Here is a 23,118-nt window from a genome sequence, read left to right as displayed (position 1 = left end):
TGTCTTCATTGAGAATTGTGGCCTTTAGCATTTTAAGGTATCCCTTTTTATTGATTTAATTCTTTTTATTTACTCTCAGCCTCTTCACCAACATTTTCCAATCATCTCATATATGAAGTTCACCTTCCAATAGATTCTTTAAAAACAGCTTGCAATTATGATTCCCTGAGTTCTTGCGTATTAAAAACTGGCTTTCTATAGTTTTGTTATAAAGTACACAGCTTGATTAGATTTAAAATCCTTGACTCACACCTTCTTTCCTTCAGTTTCTGAAAAGATGTTACTCTACTTAGTCTTATATTGTATCCTGCTCCCCTCTCTCCTCCCCCACCCATTTCCCTTTGCTCTCTGCTAAACTGAGTCAGTTGTAAAAATCACAAGACTCTACCTCAATGTGTATCACCTAAGAACATTCTTCCACATAACCACAAAACAACTATCACACTCAAGAAATAAAACATCAATATAATGCTATTAATATGTAGTCCATAATCAAATTTCCCCAATTTTCACAGTAATGTCTTTTATAAGCTAGATTTCGGTTTTTGTCCAGCATTACATCGGGGATAACTCATTGCACTTAGTTGTTAAGCCTTTTTGGTTTCCTTTAATCTAGAAATACTCTACACCTTTTTCTTAGTTTCTTTTCGTATTTTATGACATGGCCACTTTTTTAAAGTCAAAGTTTTATAACTGTCTTTCAATTTGGATCAGTATAGTTTTCTTTTATGATTAGATTCATGTTAAGCATATCATTAGTAACGGTATTACATAGGTGATGTGTCCTCAGTGTAATACATCAGGAGATACTTAAGTATGTGGTCTTAAAATAATACATGTTGACAAATCTGCATTTAAATTGTGTAAGAATTAGGATAGGTAGGAATGATGTCCTGATGAATAGGAACAATTTCCAAGTGTTAAAAAAAACCACTGTAATGATCAAACTTTTCTTCTCTTTGAACTTATATCTTCATGGTGTGATACCATTTTTACCTGAACTAGATTTGTATGCCCTTCTTTCAGAGCAAATAAAAAGAAAACTGAACTCTTAATATGTTTACAACCTGACTTTGTTATTAAACTGAGAGGGACTACAAAAACAACTGTTGAGTTTTCTGTCTACTACCAGCAAAGCTGGCTCAAAGTTAACTATGACTACTCTTCTTTCTGGATGCTGTCACTGAATAGTGGAGTTATCGAAGCTTCACCGGAGGAACTTACATTTTATTATAGTTAAGAATGAAGTTCATTATAATATATATAAGCATGTCCATACTCCTGTCAGATTCGAGGTTGTATCGTGTTCCCTGGTTCTTGGTTCCCAGTACTGAAGAATGGTTACTGGTACAGAATGGACAGAATGAATGAGCGAGCCAAACGGGAATAAGCAAGCCAAATGGCAAGATTTATTAAAGCATAGTATGTTCCAGAGTAGGAATGTGTCTATCTCTGCAAGTAGGGAAGACCCTGGGTTTTTAACACATTTCTACTTTTATGTCTACATCTTATGGTATGCTAAATGGCAGGCAGAATATTCATTTTGATTCAGGCAAGAGGGGTGGAGATTTACTAGAACCGGGGACCCTCCCTTAACTTGTCCTTATAGGGTAACTTCCAGGAGCTGCCATGACATTTGTAAACTGTCATGGCATTTGTGGGTGTGATTTTTACTATGTTAATGAGGGTAGTTCACCTAACGTCGCTGCCAGCTCATCTGTGAGCATGCCACAAGGTGTTTTTTTCTGCAGTTGGGCCATTTCTTGGATTTGTGGTTTTCTTACCCTCTGCTAATTGGCCAGCAACAGTGTTTCTACCAAATTCCTGGGGCTTGCCTCCACACCTGTTTCCCCTTCCTCCTGGTCCCTAACTAACAACTCCTGAAAAACATGTTTTCTATCTGCTAAACATAAACTTATGATCATTCTTCATTGTATAGTAATTTTTAAAAATTTGAAAGTGCTACAGAGTATTCAAACTTCCCTCTATTTGACATTTTCACAATAAGAATTTTAATTTGAAAGTTCCCCATGTTGATTAATAAAAGCTAATGTTTTTCCATTTTATTTTATATTCATACACACAGTATTTTAAAATACAACTTTATTTTGACTTATAGTGTTTGCAGAGAATATTTCCAAAATGGTGGGAAGAGAAAAGCACTTGAGAAAGATGAAAAAAGAGCTGTACTCGCCACTAAGACCACTCCAGCCTTAAATATGCATGAGTCTTCTAAACTTGAAGGTCATTTAACCAACCTCAGCTTTACAAACCCTGAATTTATAACTGAGTAAGTATATTTCTTCTACTCTGATTATTAACATTATCTTGGCTACCTATGTTAATATTAAATAGTGTAATGGTTTCTACCAAGTAATGGGCAGTTTCCTTGTTCCTCCGGTAGTATGACAGGCTGAGAAATGCAGATTTGTAATATTATTAGGGAGAAAACTAACAAAATTTTAAGAGCTATGTGGAAAATGAGTGGTTCTGTAGCATGTGTTCTCTCACTAAAAATGAGAAAGAATAGTTTATTAAATGTTATAATTAGAGGCCGGGCATGGTGGCTCACGCCTGTAATCTTAGCACTCTGGGAGGCCGAGGCGGGTGGATAGCTCGAGGTCAGGAGTTCGAGACCAGCCTGAGCAAGAGCAAGACCCTGTCTCTACTAAAAATAGAAAGAAATTATATGGACAACTAAAATATATATAGAAAAAATTAGCCGGGCATGGTGGCACATGCCTGTAGTCCCAGCTACCCGGGAGGCTGAGGCAGGAGGATCGCTTAAGCCCAGGAGTTTGAGGTTGCCATGAGCTAGGCTGACGCCATGGCACTCACTCTAGCCCGGGCAACAGAGCGAGACTGTGTCTCAAAAAAAAAAAAAAAAAAAAGAAAAGAAAAATGTTATGATTATATAATAATTATATATTATGTTATATGATAGTTACCTGTCATATAACATAACATATAATTATGTAATAATTGTCAACAAAAAGAATCAAAATAATAAAATCTAATTAAACTGTTTAAAGTAGCTATCCACTAATAAATTACAAATAAGGAGAAAAACAGAAGATTATTAATAGAACCAATTGCCATTATTATGCAAATCTGCCTGCTAGTAAAAGATTGTGCATATAGGCACAAATTTTATAAGTATATGAGTATTTTAATCCAATTAATTTTTAGTGTAGGCATGCCTTGTTTTATTGTGCTTCATAGATACTGTGTTTTTTACACATTGAAGATTTGTGGTTAACCCTGCATCAAAAATGTCTCTCAGTGCCATTTTTCCAGCAGCATGTACTCACTTTGTGTCTGTCACATTTTGGTAGTTCCTGCAATATTTCAGACTTTCATTCTCTTTGTATCTGTTATGGTGATCTGTGATGAGTCATCTTTGATGTTACTATTATAATGGTTTGGGGGTGCCACAATCCCCATTCATATAAGGCAGTGAACTTAATAAATGAGTGTCTGACTGTTCCACTGACCTTCTGTTCCGCCATCTCTCTCCTTTTCCCCTTGGGCCTCCTTATTTTCTGAGACCATAATGTTGAAACTGGGCCAATTAATAACTCTGCAATGGCCTGTAAGTGTTCAAATAAAAAGAAGAATTGCACATGTCTCACTTTAAATCAAAAGGTAGGAGTGATTAAGCTTTGTGAGGAGACATGCTGAAAGCCAAGATAGGCCAAAAGCTAGGCCTCTAGCACCAAATGATTAGACACGTTGTACATGCAGAGGAAAAGTTCTTGAAGAAAATTAAAACTGCTACTCCAGTGAACATACAAGTGATAAGAAAGCAAAACAGCTTTATTGCTGATATGGAGAAAGTTATAGTGGGCTGGATAAAAGATCAGATAACTACATCATTCCCTTAAGCCAAAGCCCAATTCAGAGCAAGGCCCTACTTCTCTTCTACTCTATGAAGGCCAAAAGAGGTGAGGAAGCTGCAGAAGAAAAGTTTGAAACTAGCAGAGGTTAGTTCATGAGGTTTAAGGAAAGAAGTCATAACGTAAAAGCGCAAGGTAAAGCAGCAAGTACTGATGGAGAAGCTGTAAGTTATCCAGAAGAACTAGCTAACATCATTCATGAAGGTAGCTACAGTAAACAACAGATTTTCAGTATGGGCAAAACAGCCTTTTATTGGAAGAAGATGTCATGTAGGATTTTCATGGCTAGAAGGAGAAGTCCGTGCCTGGCTTCAAAGGTCAGGTTTCTTCTCTTGTTAGGGGCTAATGCAGCCGGTGACTTATAGTTGAAGCCAATGCTCATTTACCATTCTAAAAATCTTAGAGCCCTTAAGAGTTACGCTAAATCTGTGCCTGTGCTGTATGAATGAAACAACAAAACCTGGGTCAGCATATCCTGTTTCACAGCATAATTTGCTGAATATTTTAATCCCTCTATTGAGACCTACTGCTCAAAAAGAGATTTCTTTAGAAATATTACTGCTCATTGACAATGTGCCTGGTCACCCAAGAGCTCCGATGATGGAGATGTACAAGGAGATTAATTTTGTTTTTGTGCCTACTAACACAATATCCATTCTGCAGCCCATGGATTAAAAAGAAATACAATTCATAAGACTATAACTACCATAGATAGTGATGACTCTGATGGATCCAGGCAAAGTCAACTGAAAAGGATTCACCATTCTAGATGCCATGAAGAACATTCATGATTCATGGGAGGAGGTCACAATATCAACATGAGCAGGAGTTTGAGTGGAATTGATTCCAAGCCTCTTGGATGCCTTTGAGGAATTCAAGACTTCAGTGGAGAACTGCACATGTGGTAGAAATAGCAAGAGAACTATAATAGAATTAGAACTGGAGCCTGAAGTTGTGATTGAATTGCTGCAATCTCATGCTAAAATTGGAAAGGATGAGGAGTTGTTTCTTAGGGAGGAGTACAGACAGTGGTTCCCTGACATGGAATCTATTCCTGGTGAAGATGGCTGTGACCATTATTGAAATGACAACAAAGGATTTAGAATATTTCATAAACTTAGTCGATAAAGCAGTGGCAGGTTTGAGAGGATTGACTCCAATTTTGAAAGAAGTTCTGTGAGTTAAATGTTATCAAACAGCATCATATGCTGCAGAGAAATCTTTCATGATAGGTAGAGTCAACAGATGCAGGAAAACTTTATTGTTGTCTTATTTTAAGAAATTCCCACAGCCACCCCAGACTATACACCACCCTGATGAGTCAGCAGCCATCAGTGTTGAGGCAAGACTACCAGCAAAAAGATCATGATTTGCTGAAGGCTTACATGATTACTAGCATTTTTTAGCAATAAAGTATTTTTAAATTATGATATATTCCCTTTTTTAGACATAATGCTATTGCACATTTAATAGACTATAGTGTAAACATAACTTTCGTATGCACAGGGAAACCAAAAAAATTTATGTGACTCACTTTTTTGCGATACTCACTTTCTTGCAATACTCACTTTATTGTGGTGGCCTGGAACCAAACCTGTAATTCCGTAAGGTATGTCTGTAGTTTTAAAATTATTTCTACATCATTGTACCAGAATGGATTTGTGGTATCAAGTAATATTTTATTAAATACTTGAAAATGATAAACTTGGATTATTTTAGAAACATTTTTGATAAACACAGAAAGTAACCGTGAAAATAAAACTCTTAAGCAATTCCAAAACTGCATCAATGTAGCATTACCTTTGGTTATTCTGATTTTATACCATGTTCAAAATATTATCTAGTTACAAGCAATTACATTTAAAAATGAATTAACATATCTTTGATTAGTTCAATAGGAAAGGATAAAGCATCTTTACCTTTATTCAAGGATTACTGCAAAGCTTATAAAGCATAATGACTTACTAAACATCCTGTAACTCAGATATTATGGACATTCTTATTTTTTTAAATGTTAGCCAATTTAAGAAATTGCATAATTATACTTCTATCAAAAACAATTACATATGGAAAGTGTCAACTCTAGATTTCTATATGATTCTTTTTTTATAGTCTCTATTTCATTGTTGATATTCCCTTATTTATTGAATCATTTTTATTATTATATTTTCCTTTGATTCTTTTCCCATGGTTTCTTTAAATTCTTTGAACATTTTTATAATCACTGTCTTGAAGTTTTTGTCTGCTGAATCCAACATTTGGGGTCACCCAGGGTAGATTTCTATTTATTGCTTTTTTTTGCTCTGAGTATGGACTACACTTTTCTGTTTTTCTTTATATGCCTCATAATTTTTTGTTGAGAACTGGACAGTTTTGATAATAGATGATAGAAACTTTCATTATGGATTTTTCCCCCAAAAAAGGGTAAGTGGTGGTGGCAGTGATTTTTCAGTAATTTGCCTGGACTTAATCTGTGGAATGTGTCTCTTTTATAGTTTGTACATGTAGATGTCTATGCTCAGTTTTTTGTTGTTGTTGTTGTTTTTTAAATTGTTACTTTCATTTTTTAGGCTAATTTCCTAGGGTTTATACCTTTATCTGCCTAGCTTAATGGTCAAACAATGATAGATCAGAGGTTATACTCAGACACCTCAATTGACCCAGGAAGGCTTCCATCCTCTGCTGGTAGAGTGTGTCTTGGCTGAGAAGTTCCTTTAAAATTCAGTCAGTTTTCAAATGTGCCTCACCTTTTACTTTCTGCCAGGCCTTCTTGGGTCTCCTCTGCATGTGCACATAGCCTCCCCACCAGCCTGGTTATGTGGGATGCTTATCTAGCCTCTCTATACCTATCTCATTTCCAGGATCTTTCTGTTAAATTTCTGACTAGTCCTCCAATCTGCAGCTCAGCCCAACCAGGACTGCAGTCTGAGACTAGGATATCTACTGACTTTGCATGCTTGTTGCTACCAAGTTTGCTACTTTTACAATGCTCTGTTTAGGTTTTTCACCCTTTGTTCCAAATCAAGTTGGCCCCCTCCAGCAGTGAAGCTACTGTTTTTCACAGCCAGCTCTTCCTGGAAGAACTTTCATACCAACTCAGCAGGGGGTGAAGGTGATGAGAGCAGCTCCAGGCAAGGACACCATAGTTCCTTACTGTGTTTTTTAACCTAGGTGTAGCAGGTTTTCATGAATAAACACTTTTCAACTTATTTGCTCCTATTGGAGCACTAAAATGGTTGTTTTTGATGATTTTGTCCAGTTTTATAGTTGTTGTCTTGACAGTGGATTTGCCAACCTTTTTGTCTGCTGTAGTCAGAAATACCAGTCTCCCGTTTAGTTTCAAAGGAGAAAAATTAGTTTGGTTTTGGATATTTAAAGGGAAGTATCCAAATACGATTGTTATAGGTCAGGTTTAACTTAGTATTGAAATTTAGTATTGAATGACGTAGCCTAGGATGGCTGAGTTTAGATTTTCTTCCTTCTAAAAACTCTGAACTCCTTAATATAGCATCTGGCTTCAGCATGTGTATGTATCCTTATTCTTTCTGCTCTTCCCACCATTCTCGCAGCCTGTATTCTGGTTATATGGAACTGTTTTAAATTTCCCTAGCATGGTACATGTTTGTTCTCACTTTCTGGCAGTTGAAAATGGGATATATCCTCTTTCTGATAATAGTTGTTATATTATATTAGAAGCATCTTTGCTTCTAGAACTTTCGTTGAACTTTCCCAAAGAATTGATACTCTTTGATACCAATATTTAACCTTTTTTATACCTCTCTTGTAATACTTACATTGTATTAAAATTCACTCATACACGTTTTTTCTGACTGTAAATGAAATTGAGGTATGAAAAATTTGTGTACAGAGAAGATATTAAAGATATAGAAAGTAGATTACTCAATCCTGGTTACATTTAGGTACATTTCTTTCCAGTCTTTTTACTAGACATTGTTTTTTACACAGAGACCATGTCACATAAAGAATTTTGTAAACTCCCCATGTAATTAGAACATTTGTTTTGCATATAGTTCATCATAAAAATCTACCACTTTATGTGTCTAAATAAAGTGATCCTGAATACAAAATAATATGCAATTTTCCATAAATCTCTCTCTCGTGCATGTGCATACACACCTCTTCTAGAGATGTAGATGAAATAAAAGTCAGCTCTTGATTTAGTTACAAATATCCTATAGGATGATAGATAGCATATTTAAATATTAGCAAGGGTTATCTCTTTCCTACTCTTAAAATATCTGTTCAAGTTATTTTGACTTCTGGGTCCAGATTGCAAGGGTTCAAATAGTAAAGATATATTTTTTTTTGCACACACATTTCATGAAAACCAAATTAAAAATCAAATGTTTGTTACTACTGGAGTCATTTTTATGTCATCTATATCTCAAAATTGAGATATAGCACTTTTTGTATCTGTATATAATGTGATTGCTAGAAATTTTATCCCAAACCCCAATTACCCATTCCCCTAACATCAGAACAGCTGTGTCCACTCCTTCATCGTGTGTGTGTGTGTGTGTGTGTGTGTATTTGTAATTGTCACGAAATAACTATTTGCTTCCTTTTTAAAAGTATATTTTTTCAAAACAGTCACCAAATAAACTATCATATTTGGCCACAAAACACATCTTAACATATTTAAAAAGACAGATCATCATACAAAGTATGCTCTCATACTACAATGGAATTAAGCTAGAATTTAATACTAGCAACAGAGCTGGAAAATCCCAAAATATCTGTAGATTTAATAACACAAGAGTCAGAGAAGAAGTCTCAAAAGAATTTAAAAATATTTGTGAACTAAATGGAAATGAAAATACAACTCAGCGAATTTGTGGTATGTAGTGAAAGCAGTATTTAAAAGGAAATGTGTAGTATTAAATGCATATATTAGAAAACAAAAAAGATGTAATTAATATAAGTTTCTATCTTTGGAAATTAGAAAAATTAGAGCAAATTAAATTGAGCAGAATAAAAGAAAAATGGTATAAATTAAAACAGAAATCAATGAAATTGCAACAGAGAGCAAATGACCCACAAAGACTGAAATATTTACTGTCTAGCTCTTTATAGAAAAATTTACTGAACCCTGCTCTGGGGTATTCTAGAGAAATTTTTGCTCCTTCACAAATTCTTATTCTTTAAATTGATTCCTCTCATCTAATTTCATTAGCTAATTCCCTAGTACAGTGTTGAATAGTAGTAGAAATAGTGAGTCTTTTTGCCTTGTTCCTGATTTGAGTGGAAATGCCTCTAGTGTCTCCCTTAAAGTAAAATGATGGTTTTAGGTCTAAAGTATGTTTTATATTTTTTATTAAAAAGTATCTCCCAATTTCTTTTTTAAAAGTGTTTATCAGAAATAGTACTCAACTCTGCCACTGTAGCATAAATGCAGCCAAAGACAACATATAAAAGAATGAGTGTGACTATGTCCTATTAAAACTTTATTTACAAAAATAAGATATGGCCTATGGGGGCCATAGTTAGTCAAACATTGCCCTGGAAAATTAACAATAAAGTGAACTCAATGAGAGAATTACATAAGGTAGCAGGATATAGAATTGACATACAGAATTCAGTGGTGTTCATGAAAACAAATAAATCAGTTGAAGGACATAATGATAGGGGAAAAAATACACCATCAACAAAGATTAAAAACTTAGGAATAAAGTGAACAAAATGAACAAAATCCATATGAGGAAAACTTTAAAATACTCTTCAAAGTCAAAAAACCAGACTTGAACCATGGTAGGTTTTTGTAATTTTACTATGGTTATGTAAGCTGTTAGGATTATGGGAAGCTGGGTGAAGGGCATATGGGAACTCCATTCTCTGTACTCTCTGCTTTTACAACTTTTTGTAAGTCTAATGTTATTTCAAAGTAAAAGTTAAAAAAAAAAAATCTTAAAGAAAAAATAAAGATCCTGAGGTGTGGAAAATAAAAAAAAAAAAAAGAAATCAATGAAATTGAAAGCAGGAAAACATTAGAGAAAATCAGTGAAATCAAAAGGGGTTCTTTGAAAAGATCAGTGAAATTGATAAACTTCTAAACAAGCTAATCAAGTAAAAGAGAGAAGGCAGAAATTGCTAATATCAGAAATGGAAGCGGGCCCATCATTACTGATCTCATTGACAGTAAAAGGATAATAAAGGAAAATTATGAACAGTTCTGTGACCACAAATTTGATAACTTGAATCAGACCAATACAATTAGTCAGTGTGAGAGAAGAAACTCGCCTACCATTTATGTCCATTACCCTTGCTATAAATCGAAATATAATTTTGACTTTAAGCTTCTTAGCAGCTAAGGCAGAGCTGTGAAAAGAATCATTTCTTTCCTTTTTTTATTTTTAAGAATTGTCTGTTTATGTCATTTGCCATTGAAGTATTGGGATCTTAAGTGTTTATCAATTTGTATGATACTCAGGATATTACTTGATATCTATAGTTACTGGAGTAGGGGCTTCATGCGTGCTTTGCAGGTAGAAGAAAGGAAGGATAGATGGAAGGAAGGACACAGGATAGCAGAATCATGTTATTATAATTATCTACTTGAGATTGTTAATTGATGGAGAAAAGGAAGAGGGAAAGAGTGGTGGCAGTAAGCCAAAGGAAAGATTATGAAGAATATTAGTGCCAATCCAAGAGTCTTATCACCATTCTGCCTTAGAATATTAGACATATTCTTAAAGGATTGTGAGAGAAAGAGGTAAAATATCATGATAGGTAATGTGTCATAAGGAGGACTTAACAGTTGAAAAGTTATTTTGAATACCTTTTTTAAATTTTTTACTTGTACAAATTTATGGGGTACATGTGAAATTTTGTTACATGTATATAACCCTAGTGATCAAGTCAGTGTATTTAGGGTGTCCATCACCCGAGTGCAAAACATTTTTTTCCTCTTAGTCCACTATCAAACATTGAATTTATTCCTTCTATCTTACTGTATGTTTATACCCTTTAACCCTCTTCTCTTTATCCTCCCTCTGCCCCTCCAATCATCCTTCTCAGTCTCTGTTATCTTTCTACTCTACCTCCATGTGATCAAATTTTTTAAGCTCTCACATTTAAGTGAGAACATGCAATATTTGTCTTTTCGTGCCCAAATTTATTGCACTTAAGATAGTGCATTTATTGCTGCAAAAATGATTTGAATTTATTCTTTTTTATGGCCAAATAGTATTCTATTGTGTATATACAACATTTTCTTTGTGCACTTATCTGTTGATGGACATTTAGATTGATTCCATATCTTTGGTATTATGAATAGTGCTGTAATACACATGGCAAGTGTAAGTATTCCTTTGATATATTTATTTCTTTTCCTATGGGTAGATACTCAGTAGTGGGATTGCTGGATCAAATGGTAATTCTACTTTTGTTTTGAGAAACCTTCATACTATTTTTCCATAGTGGCTATACTAGTTTACATTCCCACCAACAATATTTGAGAGTTCCCTGTCAACGTCTGTTATTTTTTCTTTTTAATAACCATTCTGACTTGGGTAAGATGGTATGTCATTGTGATTTTGATTTGCATTTCCCTGATGATCAGTCATGTTGAGCATTTTTTCATATATCTGTTGATCATTTGTATGTCTTCTTTTGAGAAATATCTATTCATGTTTTTTTGCCCACTTTTTAATGGGATTATTTGTTTTTTTCTGAGAAGTTGTTTAACTTCCTTGTAGATTCTAGGTATTCTTTTGTCAGATGTATAGTTTACAAATGTTTTCTCCCATTCAACAGGTTGTCTCTTCACTATGTTATTTCTTTTGCTGTACAGAAACTTTCTAGTTTAATTAACTCCCACTTGTGTATTTTTTATTTTGTTGTCTTCGTATTTGAGGTCTTAGTCGTAAATTCTTTGCCTAGACCAATGTCCAGGAGAATTTTACCCCCTAAGTTTTCTTCTAGTATTTTTATAGTTTCGTGTCTTGTATTTAAGTCTTCAATTGATTTTGAGTTGAGTTTTATTTATGGTGAGAGATGGTCGTTCAGTTTCATTCTTCTGCATGTAGCTATACAGTTTTCCCAACACTGGTTATTAAAGAGGGTGTCATTTCCCCAATGTAAGTTCTTGTTGGCTTTGTTGAAGATCACTTGGCTGGAAATATGTGGCTTTATTTCTGGATTCTCTATTCTGTTCCATTGGTCTATGTACCTGGTAATATATTTTGAAGTGAGTTAATGTGATGCCTTCAGATTTGTTCTTTTTGCTCAGGACTGCTTTGGCTATTTGGGTTCTTTTTGTTTCCATACAAATTTTAGAATTAGTTTTACTAATTCTGTGAAGAATGATATTGGTATTTTGATAGGGATTGCATTGAATGTATAGATCGCTTTTGGCATTGTGGTTATTTTAATGATGTTAATTCTTTGGATCTATAAGCATAGGATGTTTTTCCATTTGATTGTGTCAGTTTCAGTTTCTTTCATAAATGTTTTGGAGTTTCCTTGTAGAGATCTTTTACCTGCTTGGTCAAATTTATTCCTAGGGTTCCCCCCCCCTCCCACACACACACACACAGCTTTTGTAAATGGGATTGCATCCTTCTTTTCTTTCTCAGCTACCTCATTATTGGTGTATGGAAACACTACTGTTTTTTCTACTTTGATTTTATATCCTGCAATTTTACTGAATTTATTATCTAAGAGTTTCTTGTTGAAGTGTTTTTTTGTTTGTTTGTTTGTTTGTTTTTTTAGGTATTTGATCATCTCAATACCAAAGAGGTTTTTGGTTTTTTTGTTTGTTTGTTTTTGTTTTTTTGAGACAGAGTCTCACTCTGTTGCCCGGGCTAGAGTGCCGTGGCATCAGCCTAGCTCACAGCAACCTCAAACTCCTGAGCTTAAGCGATCCTACTGCCTCAGCCTCCTGAGTAGCTGGGACTACAGGCATGTGCCACCATGCCCGGCTAATTTTTTCTATATATATTTTTAGTTGTCCAGCTAATTTCTTTCTCTTTTTAGTAGAGACGGGGTCTTGCTCTTGCTCAGGCTGGTCTCGAACTCCTGACCTCAAGCAATCCACCCACCTCGGCCTCCCAGAGTGCTAGGATTACAGGCGTGAGCCACCATGCCCGGCCTACCAAAGAGGTTTGACTTCCTCTTTTCCAACTTGGATGCCTTTCATTTCTTTCTCTTGCCTGATTGCTCTGGCTAGGACTTCCAGCACTATGTTGAATAGGAGTGGCAAAAGTGGGCATCCTTGTATTGTTCCAGTTCTTCCAGAAAAGGCTTTCATCTTTTCCCCATTCAGTCTGATGTTAGCTATGGGTTTGTCATATATGGCCTTTGTTATTTTGAAGTATATTCCTTCTACATCTAGTTTGTTTAGAGTTTTTATCCTGAAAACATGTTGAATTTTTATCAAATGCTTTTTCTGAGTCTATTGAGATGATCATATGGTTTTTGTCATTCTGTTGATGTAGGGTATCACATTTTTTGATTTGTGTTTGTTGAATCATTCTTGCATCGCTGGTATAAATTCTACCTGAATGTGGTTTATTATCTTTTTGGTGTGCTCTTGAATTTGGTTTGCTACTATTTTGTTGACAATTTTTGTATATTATGTTCATGAGGGATGTTGGCCTGAGTTTTTGTTGCTGTTGTTGTTATGTTCTTATCTAGTTTTGGTTTTGGAGTGATGCTGGCCTTATAGAATAAGTTTAGGGAAAATTCCCTTCTCTTCAGTTTTTGGAATAGTTTCAGGAGGATGGGTATTAGTTTTTTGTATGTTTGGTGGAATTCAGCTGTCAATCCATTCAGTCCTGAGCTTTTCTTTATTGGGAGACTTTTTATTACTGATTCAGTCTTGCTGCTCATTATTGGTCTGTTCAGGTTTTCTATTTCTTGCTGATTGGATCTTGGTAGGTTGTATGTTTTCAGAAATTTATCTGTTTCCTCTCAGTTTTCCAGTTTGCCAATGTATAGTTGTTCATAATAATCCCTGATGATCTTTGGTATTTCTGTAGTGTCAGTTGTCATGTCTCTTTTTTATTTCTGATTATGTTTATTTGGATCTTCTTTCTTCTTTTTTTGGTTAGACTAGCCAGCAGTTTTCAATTGTGTTTATTTTTTCAAAAAAATAACTTTTTGTTCCATTGAGAGAGAGTGCGTGTGTGTGTGTGTGTGTGTGTGTGTGTTGGGTGTCTCTGTTTCATTTAGTTCTACTCTGATCTTTATTATTTCTTCTGCTAATTTTGAGTTTGGTTTGTTCTTTTATAGTTCCTTACGGTACATTGTTAGATTATTAATCTGTAATCTTTCTAGATTTTTGACGTAAGCATGTATTGCTATAAACTTCCCTTTTAACACTGCTTCTGCTGTATCCCACAAGTTTTGCTATGTTGTTTCCATTTTCATTTGTTTCAAGAAAATTTTGTATTTCCATCTCAATTTTGTTGACCCAGTGGTCATTCAGGAGCATGTTGTTTAATTTCCATGTATTGTATAGTTTTCAAAGTTCCTCATAATATTGATTTCTAGTTTTATTCTATTGTGGTCTCAGAAGATACGTGATATGTTTTAAATTTTTTGAAATTTGTTGACACTTGTGGCCTAACATGTGATCTGTCCTCAAGAATGTTCCATGTGCTGATGAAAAGAATGTATGTTCTATAATTTTTGGATAGAATGTTCTGTAAATATCTATAATAATAGATTCATTTGATCCTAAAGCCTAGTTTAAGTCCATGTTTTTTTGGTGATTTTCTGTCTAGATGATTTGTCTAATGTTGAGAGTAGTGTGTTGAAGTCCCTCATTATTACTGTATTGCAGTCTATCTCATTCTTTCAATATTGGAATATTTGCTTTATGAATCTGGGTGCTGTAGTGTTGGATGCATTATATTTAGAATTGTTCTACCTCTTGTTGTATTGATCTCTATCATTATATAATAACCTTCTTTGTCTTTTTTTACTGTTTTGATTTAAAGTCTATTTTGTATACCTACTCCTGCTCACTTTCATTTTTGGTTTCTCTGTGTTTAGTATCTTTTTCTGTCCCTTTACTTTTAGTCTATACATTTCTTTATTAGTAAGGTCAGTTTCTTGTTAGCACCATGTAGTTGGATCATGTGTTCTGTTTTTTTGTTTTGTTTTTGTCTATTTAGCCATATCTTTTAAGTGGAGAATTTAATCTTCACTTAAAATATATGTGGCCTTGTTCCTATCATATTGTTGTTTTCTGGTTGTTTTATATATTCTTTATTTCTATTATTGTTTGTCATTGTGGTTTGGTGTATTTCTTCAGTGGTACTATTTGAGTCCTTTCTCTTTCTCCTTTGTGTGATTGCTTTACTATTGATTTTTATATTTTCATGTGTTTTCATGATAGTAAATATCCTTCTGTCTCCAGGTTTGGGACTCCCTTGAGCAATATTTTTAGGGCTGGTCTGATAATGAATTTCCTCAGTATTTGCTTGTCTGGAAAAGACTTTATTTCTCCTTTATATATGAAGAATAATTTTGTTGGATATAGTATTTATGACTGGCAGTTTTTTTCTTTCAGCACTTTGAATATGTCATCCCATTCTCTTCTAGCCTATAAGATTTCTGCTGAGAAATCCACTGTTAGTCTGATGGGGTTTCCTCTGTAGGTGTCCAGATGATTTTCTCTTGCTCCTTTTAGGATTTACTCTTTATCTTTGACTTTTAGATAGTCTGATTATAATGTGCCAAGGAGAAGACTTTTTTGCATTGTATCTGCATGGAGATTGTTTAGCTTCCTGTATCTGAATGTCTAAATCTCTTGCTAGGCTTGGGATGTTTTCACCTATTATTTAATTAAATAGGTTATGTAATTCTTCATTTTCTCTTCACTCTCTGATACCAGTGCTTTGTATATACAGTCACTTTCTGTTGTCCCAAATGTCACAAGGACTTTGCTCATTCTTTTTCTTCTTTTTTCTTTTTTTCTGACTGGGTTATTTCAAAAGACCTGTCTTCAAGTTCTGAGAGTGTTTCTTCTGCCTGATTTAGTCTATTGTTGAAGCTTTCAAATATATTTTGTATTTCCTTCAACGAATTCTTCAGTTCCAGAATTTCTATTTGATTCTTTTTAAAAATATACATCTGGTAAATTTCTTATTCATATCCTGAATTGTTTTTCTGATTTCATTGTGTTCTTTTTCAGAATTCTTTTATATCTCACTGAGCTTCTTTAAAATCAGTACTTTGAATTCTTTATCTGGAATTTCAAAGATTTATTTTTAAGACCTATTGCTGGAGAATTACTGTATTCCTTTAGAGGTGTCATATTTCCTTGTGTTTTCATGTTTACCATGTCCTTACATTGATATCTACACATCTGATATAACAGTTGCTTCTTTCTATTTGACTCTTGTAAGGGAGGACCCTTCCCTGAAGATGTATCTATGGTGTTGTTTGGGTAGGGTACTTTCACTTTGATTCTGGGTTCATGAAGGTAGTATAGTCTCCGATTTATTTGGCTGTAAACAACATTAGTCCTTTCTGTGATTTCCTCAGAGGTTTAGAATGTAGTCATTAGTGAAGGCTGTGGTGAAGTTGTGTTGGGGCCTGGGAAGCCAAGTGGGGCAGTCTTCAGGCCCCATTAGTGGCAACAGTGAGTTGAGTGTGCCTATCTTCATGCCCCAGGGCGGTGTATGCTGGCATCTGCTTTGGCAGTTACCAGTGGGCAGAATCTTGGGCCTCTAGGTGGTTTGTTCAGATGCCAGTAGTGGCAGTGGTAGGTTAGGCAGGAGATCAGGTTCTTGGCTCCCTAGACAGCTGGCATGGTGTGGGCGATGGCAATAGCCAGATGAGCCACTGAGTCCTGAGCAGTGCAGACTTTTGTTGGTGGTGGCTACCCCCGCCAGCACTAGACATGCTGTTCTCTGGCTCTCTGCAGCAGCAGTGCTGCAGTGGAGGGTGGGGAACCCTGCCTTTGTGTGCAGGCATGGAGGCTACACTGCCAGTAAGGTCATCGTCACCACTCCCTGCCACAGACAGGTAGCCTTTGGCTCGTCCACCTAAGCCTCCAGCAGCAGTAGGTCTGCCTACAGTGGTGTATGGAGGGGGAAGGAAGGGTCCTGTTATCTAAAGGAGAGCAAGAGCACAGAGGCAGCTCTGCCAGTGGGAGGGGATTTCACTCTTGGCTTGCAAAGCGGAGCACAGAATTTGTGCTCCTGCTGGGGGTGGGGTCACTTCTCACAGCCTCAGACAGGGAGCTCTCAAGCTCTGGAAAGTACAGTTTGGTTTCCTTTGTCCCAGGGGTTGCCTTTTTTTGTATTGCACCATCTTTTCCCCATGGAGTAGTACCCGCTGTGAGCTAGGGTACTGGGGACTCTGCAGCACCTTTGGGTCCAGCCAGCGCTGTGCCACTGCAGCCCTACATGTGAACACTAGATGATGTCAGCGGAAGCTCCCAGAATGTGAAGATACAGAGGCTGTGTCTGTTCCCAGGGCAGGACACAGTCCCATGACAGCTGTGCTCCCAAAATGGCCTCTGCTGCAGCCACTGAGGTCTCAGGGGGGTTGGTGAGTGACCTAGAGCAAGTTCCCTATCTGGTGCAGTGCCTTCACATGGTCTCCAAATCACCCCCCACACTAGTGTCAGGGTTCACGTGGCTAGAGAATCTCTCCTGCAGTTCAGATCTCAGCAGTTTGCAGCAGGGATGTGGACAGTGGAAGCTCTCACCCTTTTGAGGCAATACCAAGCCCCTCGGGACTCCCAGCTGGTCTCTGCTGAGCTGGCCACTCACTTCCTTCTCCTTCCATGCCTCAAGTATTTCCCATGAGTTGTGGGACTCTAGTGTTCTCTCCTAGATGTTCTATTCAAGGTATGATTGTCTGTTCATAATTTTTGTTCCTCTTTCTGGACAGGACTGGTATCTGATGTCCTCATTCAGCCATCTTGAACTAGAGTCTGCATATCTTTTTTAATGTTCTTTAGCTTTGGAGGATTTTTTTTTTTTTTTTTAAGCTTTAGTCAACAGTTTATTTCTGTTCAGTTTTAGCATTCTATTTATTTTCCTGGGCTTTTTAATATTGCAGGTTATCCTAGTGAGCAAAAGATACTACAGGGGTTAAGGAGGAAGTTAAATGTCTTTTAAACATAATATATAAATCAAAAATTTTAAGTGTTTCAATAATAGTTTTTAAGAGTGTTTTGCTTCTAGTTTGAAATGCATTACATATTAATCAAAATACATATACAAATAAATTTGAACCTGAAAGTAAAATTCATTTCTTTTGCTGAAGTGTTAATAGAATAAGTTTACAATTACACATACCATATCTAAATACTTAGTAATATTATCAAGATACAGCTTGGCATGGTGGCTCATGCCTGTAATCCTTGCATTTGGAGAGGCTGAGGAAGGCGGATCGCTTGAAGCTAGGAGTTTGAGGTTGGAGTGAGCTATGATGATGCCATTGCACTCTAGTTCAGGCAACAGAACAAGACCCTGTCTCAAAAAAAAAAAAAAAATTTCATGAAAAACAATGCATGATGTAGTTTTCTAAAGCTATTTCTGCAGAAACAATGCTTATTACCAATATCAAAATTGTGAAGTTTTCCTTCGTGGGTTTTCTTGGCTTAAAAAATTTATATTGATGTGTATGAAAAAGCTGAATGCACACAATCTATACTTCCAGTTGCTCCTTTCTTAAAAGTTAGGAAGACAATTTTTCCCCAATTTTAGCAGTGGCTCAGGGAATAACCTTGGGAAAGCATCTAACATTTTGATTCTCCTTTTCTTCTATAAAAAAAAAAAAAGACTGTATAAGCTATTTTAAAAAAATGGGAAGAACCATGTATAAAACCCTAAAACTCTGAGCTTTCTGTTAGTGAAAACTCTGAGCTTTCTGTTAGTGACTCAAAACTCTAGATGTTGAGAATGAAAGTAGTGATGATTATATGAGTTCAAATCATCATTTGGGTAACAGCTCAACTGGCAAATCTTCATGAGAAGAATACATGACTTAGACTCCTATAGTGTGACTGTATGTAAAGGAAAATGATGACTGCAGACTATTTTCTAACCGAGAGAAATCTTTATAAAGTAAATTTGTTTCTCTAGTAAGAATTAAAACATTCAAACAAAAAAATTCATTCCATTAACCTCAGTTAATAAGATTCTTAAATGTATTTCTGTGTATTATGCCCCTGGCTCATGAAGATTTACTATCTAAAACAATTTATAATGTTATTTTAGTAACTGGAATTGAATCTCATTTGATCTAATGCTCTAACTAAAAAAGTTAGATTTATATGCAAAATTATACAAAGATAATTTAGGAAATGGAGTCTTCAGTGTTTCATTTTAGCTAACAAACTACTATTTTCAAATAGGTTACATAAAATCTGAAACCCCTCCTGGAACAAATATCCAAGAACGTTATTCATTTTATGGGGGTTGCAGAGGCACATTCTACAGGTTGAGCATCCCAAATCCAAAACTTCAAAATCGAAATGCTCCAAAATCTGAAACTTTTTGAGCACTGTTGTGACATTCGAAGGACATGTTCACTGGAACATTACGGATAATTACAATGCAAATATTCCAAAATCCAAAACACTTCCAGTCCCAGGCATTTTGAGCAAGGGCTACTCAACCTGTATTACCTTATTTTATGGGGCTAATGGTAATTAATTGGTTATTGACAATCAACTTCTTCCATATTCTCCTTATCACTACACTGTTATCTTTCAAAAAAAAAATAAATCCTCATTTTAATTCCTGTACTGTAAAAGCCTTTTCCAAGTCCATTTACTTGTTCTTTCATAATAACCATATATACGCTTTCTCTGCTTCTCTTAATTGTTGGCCCCAGATTCTCTACTCTTCTTCACACTCAACATATGGCAACTGCACACGGCAGCTTAATTAACTCCCACAGCTTTGTTTCCACATATATGCTAATGATTCCAAATCTGTATCTCCAGTTCAGACCTCTGCCCCAACTGCCATATATCTAGATGCCTACAAGGCCTCTCTATTTACATTTGTGCCTGTGAGATATCCTCATATGAGTGACCTAATTTTTCCCATCTTCGTACCTCTTGAACCACCCAAATCTATTCCTCTTCCAGTATTCTCTCTTTCTTTAAATCTGTTTATATGCCCAAGCCAGAAACTCTGAGATTTACTTTTGACTCCTTCCTCTATCTCGCTTCCCACATCCAGTTAATCACTAAGTCCTGCTATAAATTCTAAGTTTTCAATATTGCTTCTATCTCATCTCTCACAAAGGCTATTACAGTAGTCTCTTTTTTTTTTTCAGTTTTACCCTAGTTCATGATCCACAGTTCAACTTGAGATTTTTTTTTTTGAAACACAAAACTGATAATGCCAACTCTTTCACTGAAACTTTTAGTGATGTCTTTGCTATTGAAATAAATTCCAAGTTCCTTAACATAAAAAGTCCTTCATGATAGACCTTTACCTCCCTCATTTCGCAGTACCTTTTTTTTTTTTTTTAAACTATATGCCTCAGTAATATTGATCTTTGTTTTATTTCCTGCAAAATTCCAGCTCAAGTCTGGTATTTATCTGTCTGCCCAGAACATTCTCTCATGACCCATTACTTACTCCTTTCCCTTCCTGTCCATCCTTAGATCTGGTCTTACACGTTAAACTTTCTCAGGAAGAACCTACCTTACTCCAATAGCTGGTATCATCAACAGGCTACATACTCCCCTAATGGAGCAAATCTCAAAGTGTGGTTTATGGATTTGTAAGAGTCTTTGAGGCCCTTTCATGGAGAGGGGGAAGAGGAGAATGGTTTGTGAATTCGAAGTATTTCCATGTTAATACTAAGAAGTTATTTGCCTTTTTTACTGTGGTGCCATTTGTACTGTTAATTCAAAAGTAATGGTGGATAAAACTGCTGGCACCTTGGCACAAATCAAGGCAGTGGCACCAGACTATATTAATAGTCTCATTCTTCACCGTACACTCTCAATTATTTTTAAAGAAAAGGCCAGTTACACTTAATGTCATGGATGAAGCAGTAAAAATTATTAATTTTATTAAACTAAACTCAAAGAGTAATTGTCTTTTTAACATACTATGTGGCGAAATGGGTAGAACATAAAAAGTCCTTCTGCTGCATGCTAAAACATGACGATTATCTGGCTATTTTCTATTTAGCCAGACAGAGATTTACGAAGATTGTAAATGCCATTCTTCTCACTAAATTATTTGTTTTGGAAAACATAGTTCTTTTGCAAAAAAAAGTTACTTATGTTAGCATATAATGATTTTATTATTGTTACTTTTGATGAGTTAATAAATTTTTTAAAAAATCTCTCTGATAATTATAATACAGTAAATATCAATAGATATAACCCATATCAAAAGCTCTAGCTCTTTAGGGTCTTTGGTAGTTTTTTTAAGAGTACAAAATGTGAGTCTGGAGCTAAGAAACAAGTTCAGGGGTTTTGAAAACCCCTGTTCTAACATACTGTATTTTCCTTATTCTAACTTTTATCATACTTTACTATAATTATTTGCTTATGATCTATCTCTCGTTTCAGAACACATTATAAACTCTATAAAGGTAAGGTCCACATCTGCCTTGTGCATAAATCAGCTCCTAGACCTTCACATACTAGACCCTCAATAAATAGTTGTTAAGTTTAATGAATTCAACAAACATGTGCTATTAGCATAGGTGAGTCATGAAGAATTACAAAGAAAAATAGAGCATGTTTTTTAACTCTTTTGCTTACTCTTACATTTGCAATCATCTTATAGTCCAGTGGCCCATGCTTTTTTGCAACTAGCAAGAAACTGTTAATAATAGGATTAAAAGGGATATTCTGTGAAAGAAGAGTTAATCATCACTTTTACAGGAAGATTTAACGAATTTTTTATAGAGCTAATATTTGAGTTGAGTCTTGGAAAGAAAAGAGGGTTTAATAGTGAGAAGGAAAAAATTAACAAAGATGCTTAAGTATATTGTGTTTTCAGAAAACAGTGACTAGTACAGTTGATTGAGTCTTAGATGATAAAGAGCCTTGAACATCATGCCAACCAATATATGCTGTGTTTTCTATAGAATATTTTAGGGGCAAGTCTCTATGTCCATACACCATATTGGTTGGAAGATACTCTAACAAAGAGACCAATTGCAAGAAGTGATAGATAAGACTGGTTTCAGAGTAGAGCCAGAAAGAAGATGAATACTCGAGACATTACAAAGTTGTAGTACCTGGTTGAGGGAGGGAGATAAAAAGCTTCTACTGAGCTTAGCATTATCTCACAGAGTAGATGTTTTATGGGGTACAACATGAGAAAAACAATGTTAAGGGGCAAAAAGGTAATTAGTACAGTTTTGGATAAATTGAATTTGAAAGCATTTCTAGAACTTCGGTACCAAAATATTTGCATATTGTTGAAAATGTGAGTCTGAAGCTGAGAAACAAGTTCAAAAATCAGAAAATAGATATAGAAGCCTCGGCTGTATTTGAGGTTATTTTGATTGGTGAAACTGCATGACATCATGGGGAATAGCACCTGAATTAGTCTGGAGAAAGAGGATAGAATAAAAAGAAAGAAACCTCGATTATGGAGCTTTAGGCAATGTTTGCATGTAACAGGGATAAAGAGGAAGCCACGGCGTACAAAGAGTTCAGAAGGATAATCATCAGTAGCTTACAGATTAAGAGCATGTTCTTGGATTTAATGATTAAGAAGTCATTGACCTTGAGAGGATTTATGCAGTGTTAAAGGTGACAGCCAAATTTCAGTGATTTGAAGTTCAAGTGGGAGGTTTATAAAGTAATGATACTCTAAAGAGTGTGATAGTGTGTGGAAAGGTTAAGAGAGGATAATGTCTTCAGTGATATTCAGATCAGGAATTCTACCTAACTGACTATAAGTACACATTTTATTTTATACAAATAAGTATATAAAGTAAATTTTTTATATCTTAAAACACTTAAATAAGATAAATTCATTTTTAATGCTAACACACAATATTAACAAAATTAGGGGATAGAGAGAGCTCAGAGGAGGAAGCAAATAGAAAAGGTAGAGACTAATAGAATTGAACAAGAGATAGATATTCACCCTGAAGAGCTGTAATTGAAAAGCAGAAAAACCCATGACCAGTGTGTAAAGTATCAAGTAGCCTCAACAGGATACATTTTCAGTCATTCAAAAAAAAATTGCTGAGTGCTACTATATTTCTAGCTTTCTGTGCTAGGTAACATGGAAATAGAAGGGTA

General features: G+C 35.3%; 1 protein-coding gene across 1 annotated transcript in view; it reads left to right on the top strand.

Annotated features, from left to right (window-relative positions):
- SAMTOR (S-adenosylmethionine sensor upstream of mTORC1) overlaps positions 1 to 23,118 on the top strand; it is a 90,303-nt gene that overhangs the window by 31,048 nt on the left and 36,137 nt on the right. Inside the window, exon 3 of the mRNA XM_069461918.1 lies at positions 2,120 to 2,290. Within this exon, the coding sequence (XP_069318019.1) occupies positions 2,120 to 2,290 (171 nt within the window). The remainder of the gene's footprint in view (positions 1 to 2,119; positions 2,291 to 23,118) is intronic.

This window comes from Eulemur rufifrons, chromosome 29 (genome assembly GCF_041146395.1).
Source record: "Eulemur rufifrons isolate Redbay chromosome 29, OSU_ERuf_1, whole genome shotgun sequence".
NCBI classification, from domain to species: Eukaryota; Metazoa; Chordata; class Mammalia; order Primates; family Lemuridae; genus Eulemur; species Eulemur rufifrons.
Note: the sequence above shows the minus strand (reverse complement) of the source record. Positions and strands in the feature narration are given on the sequence as shown.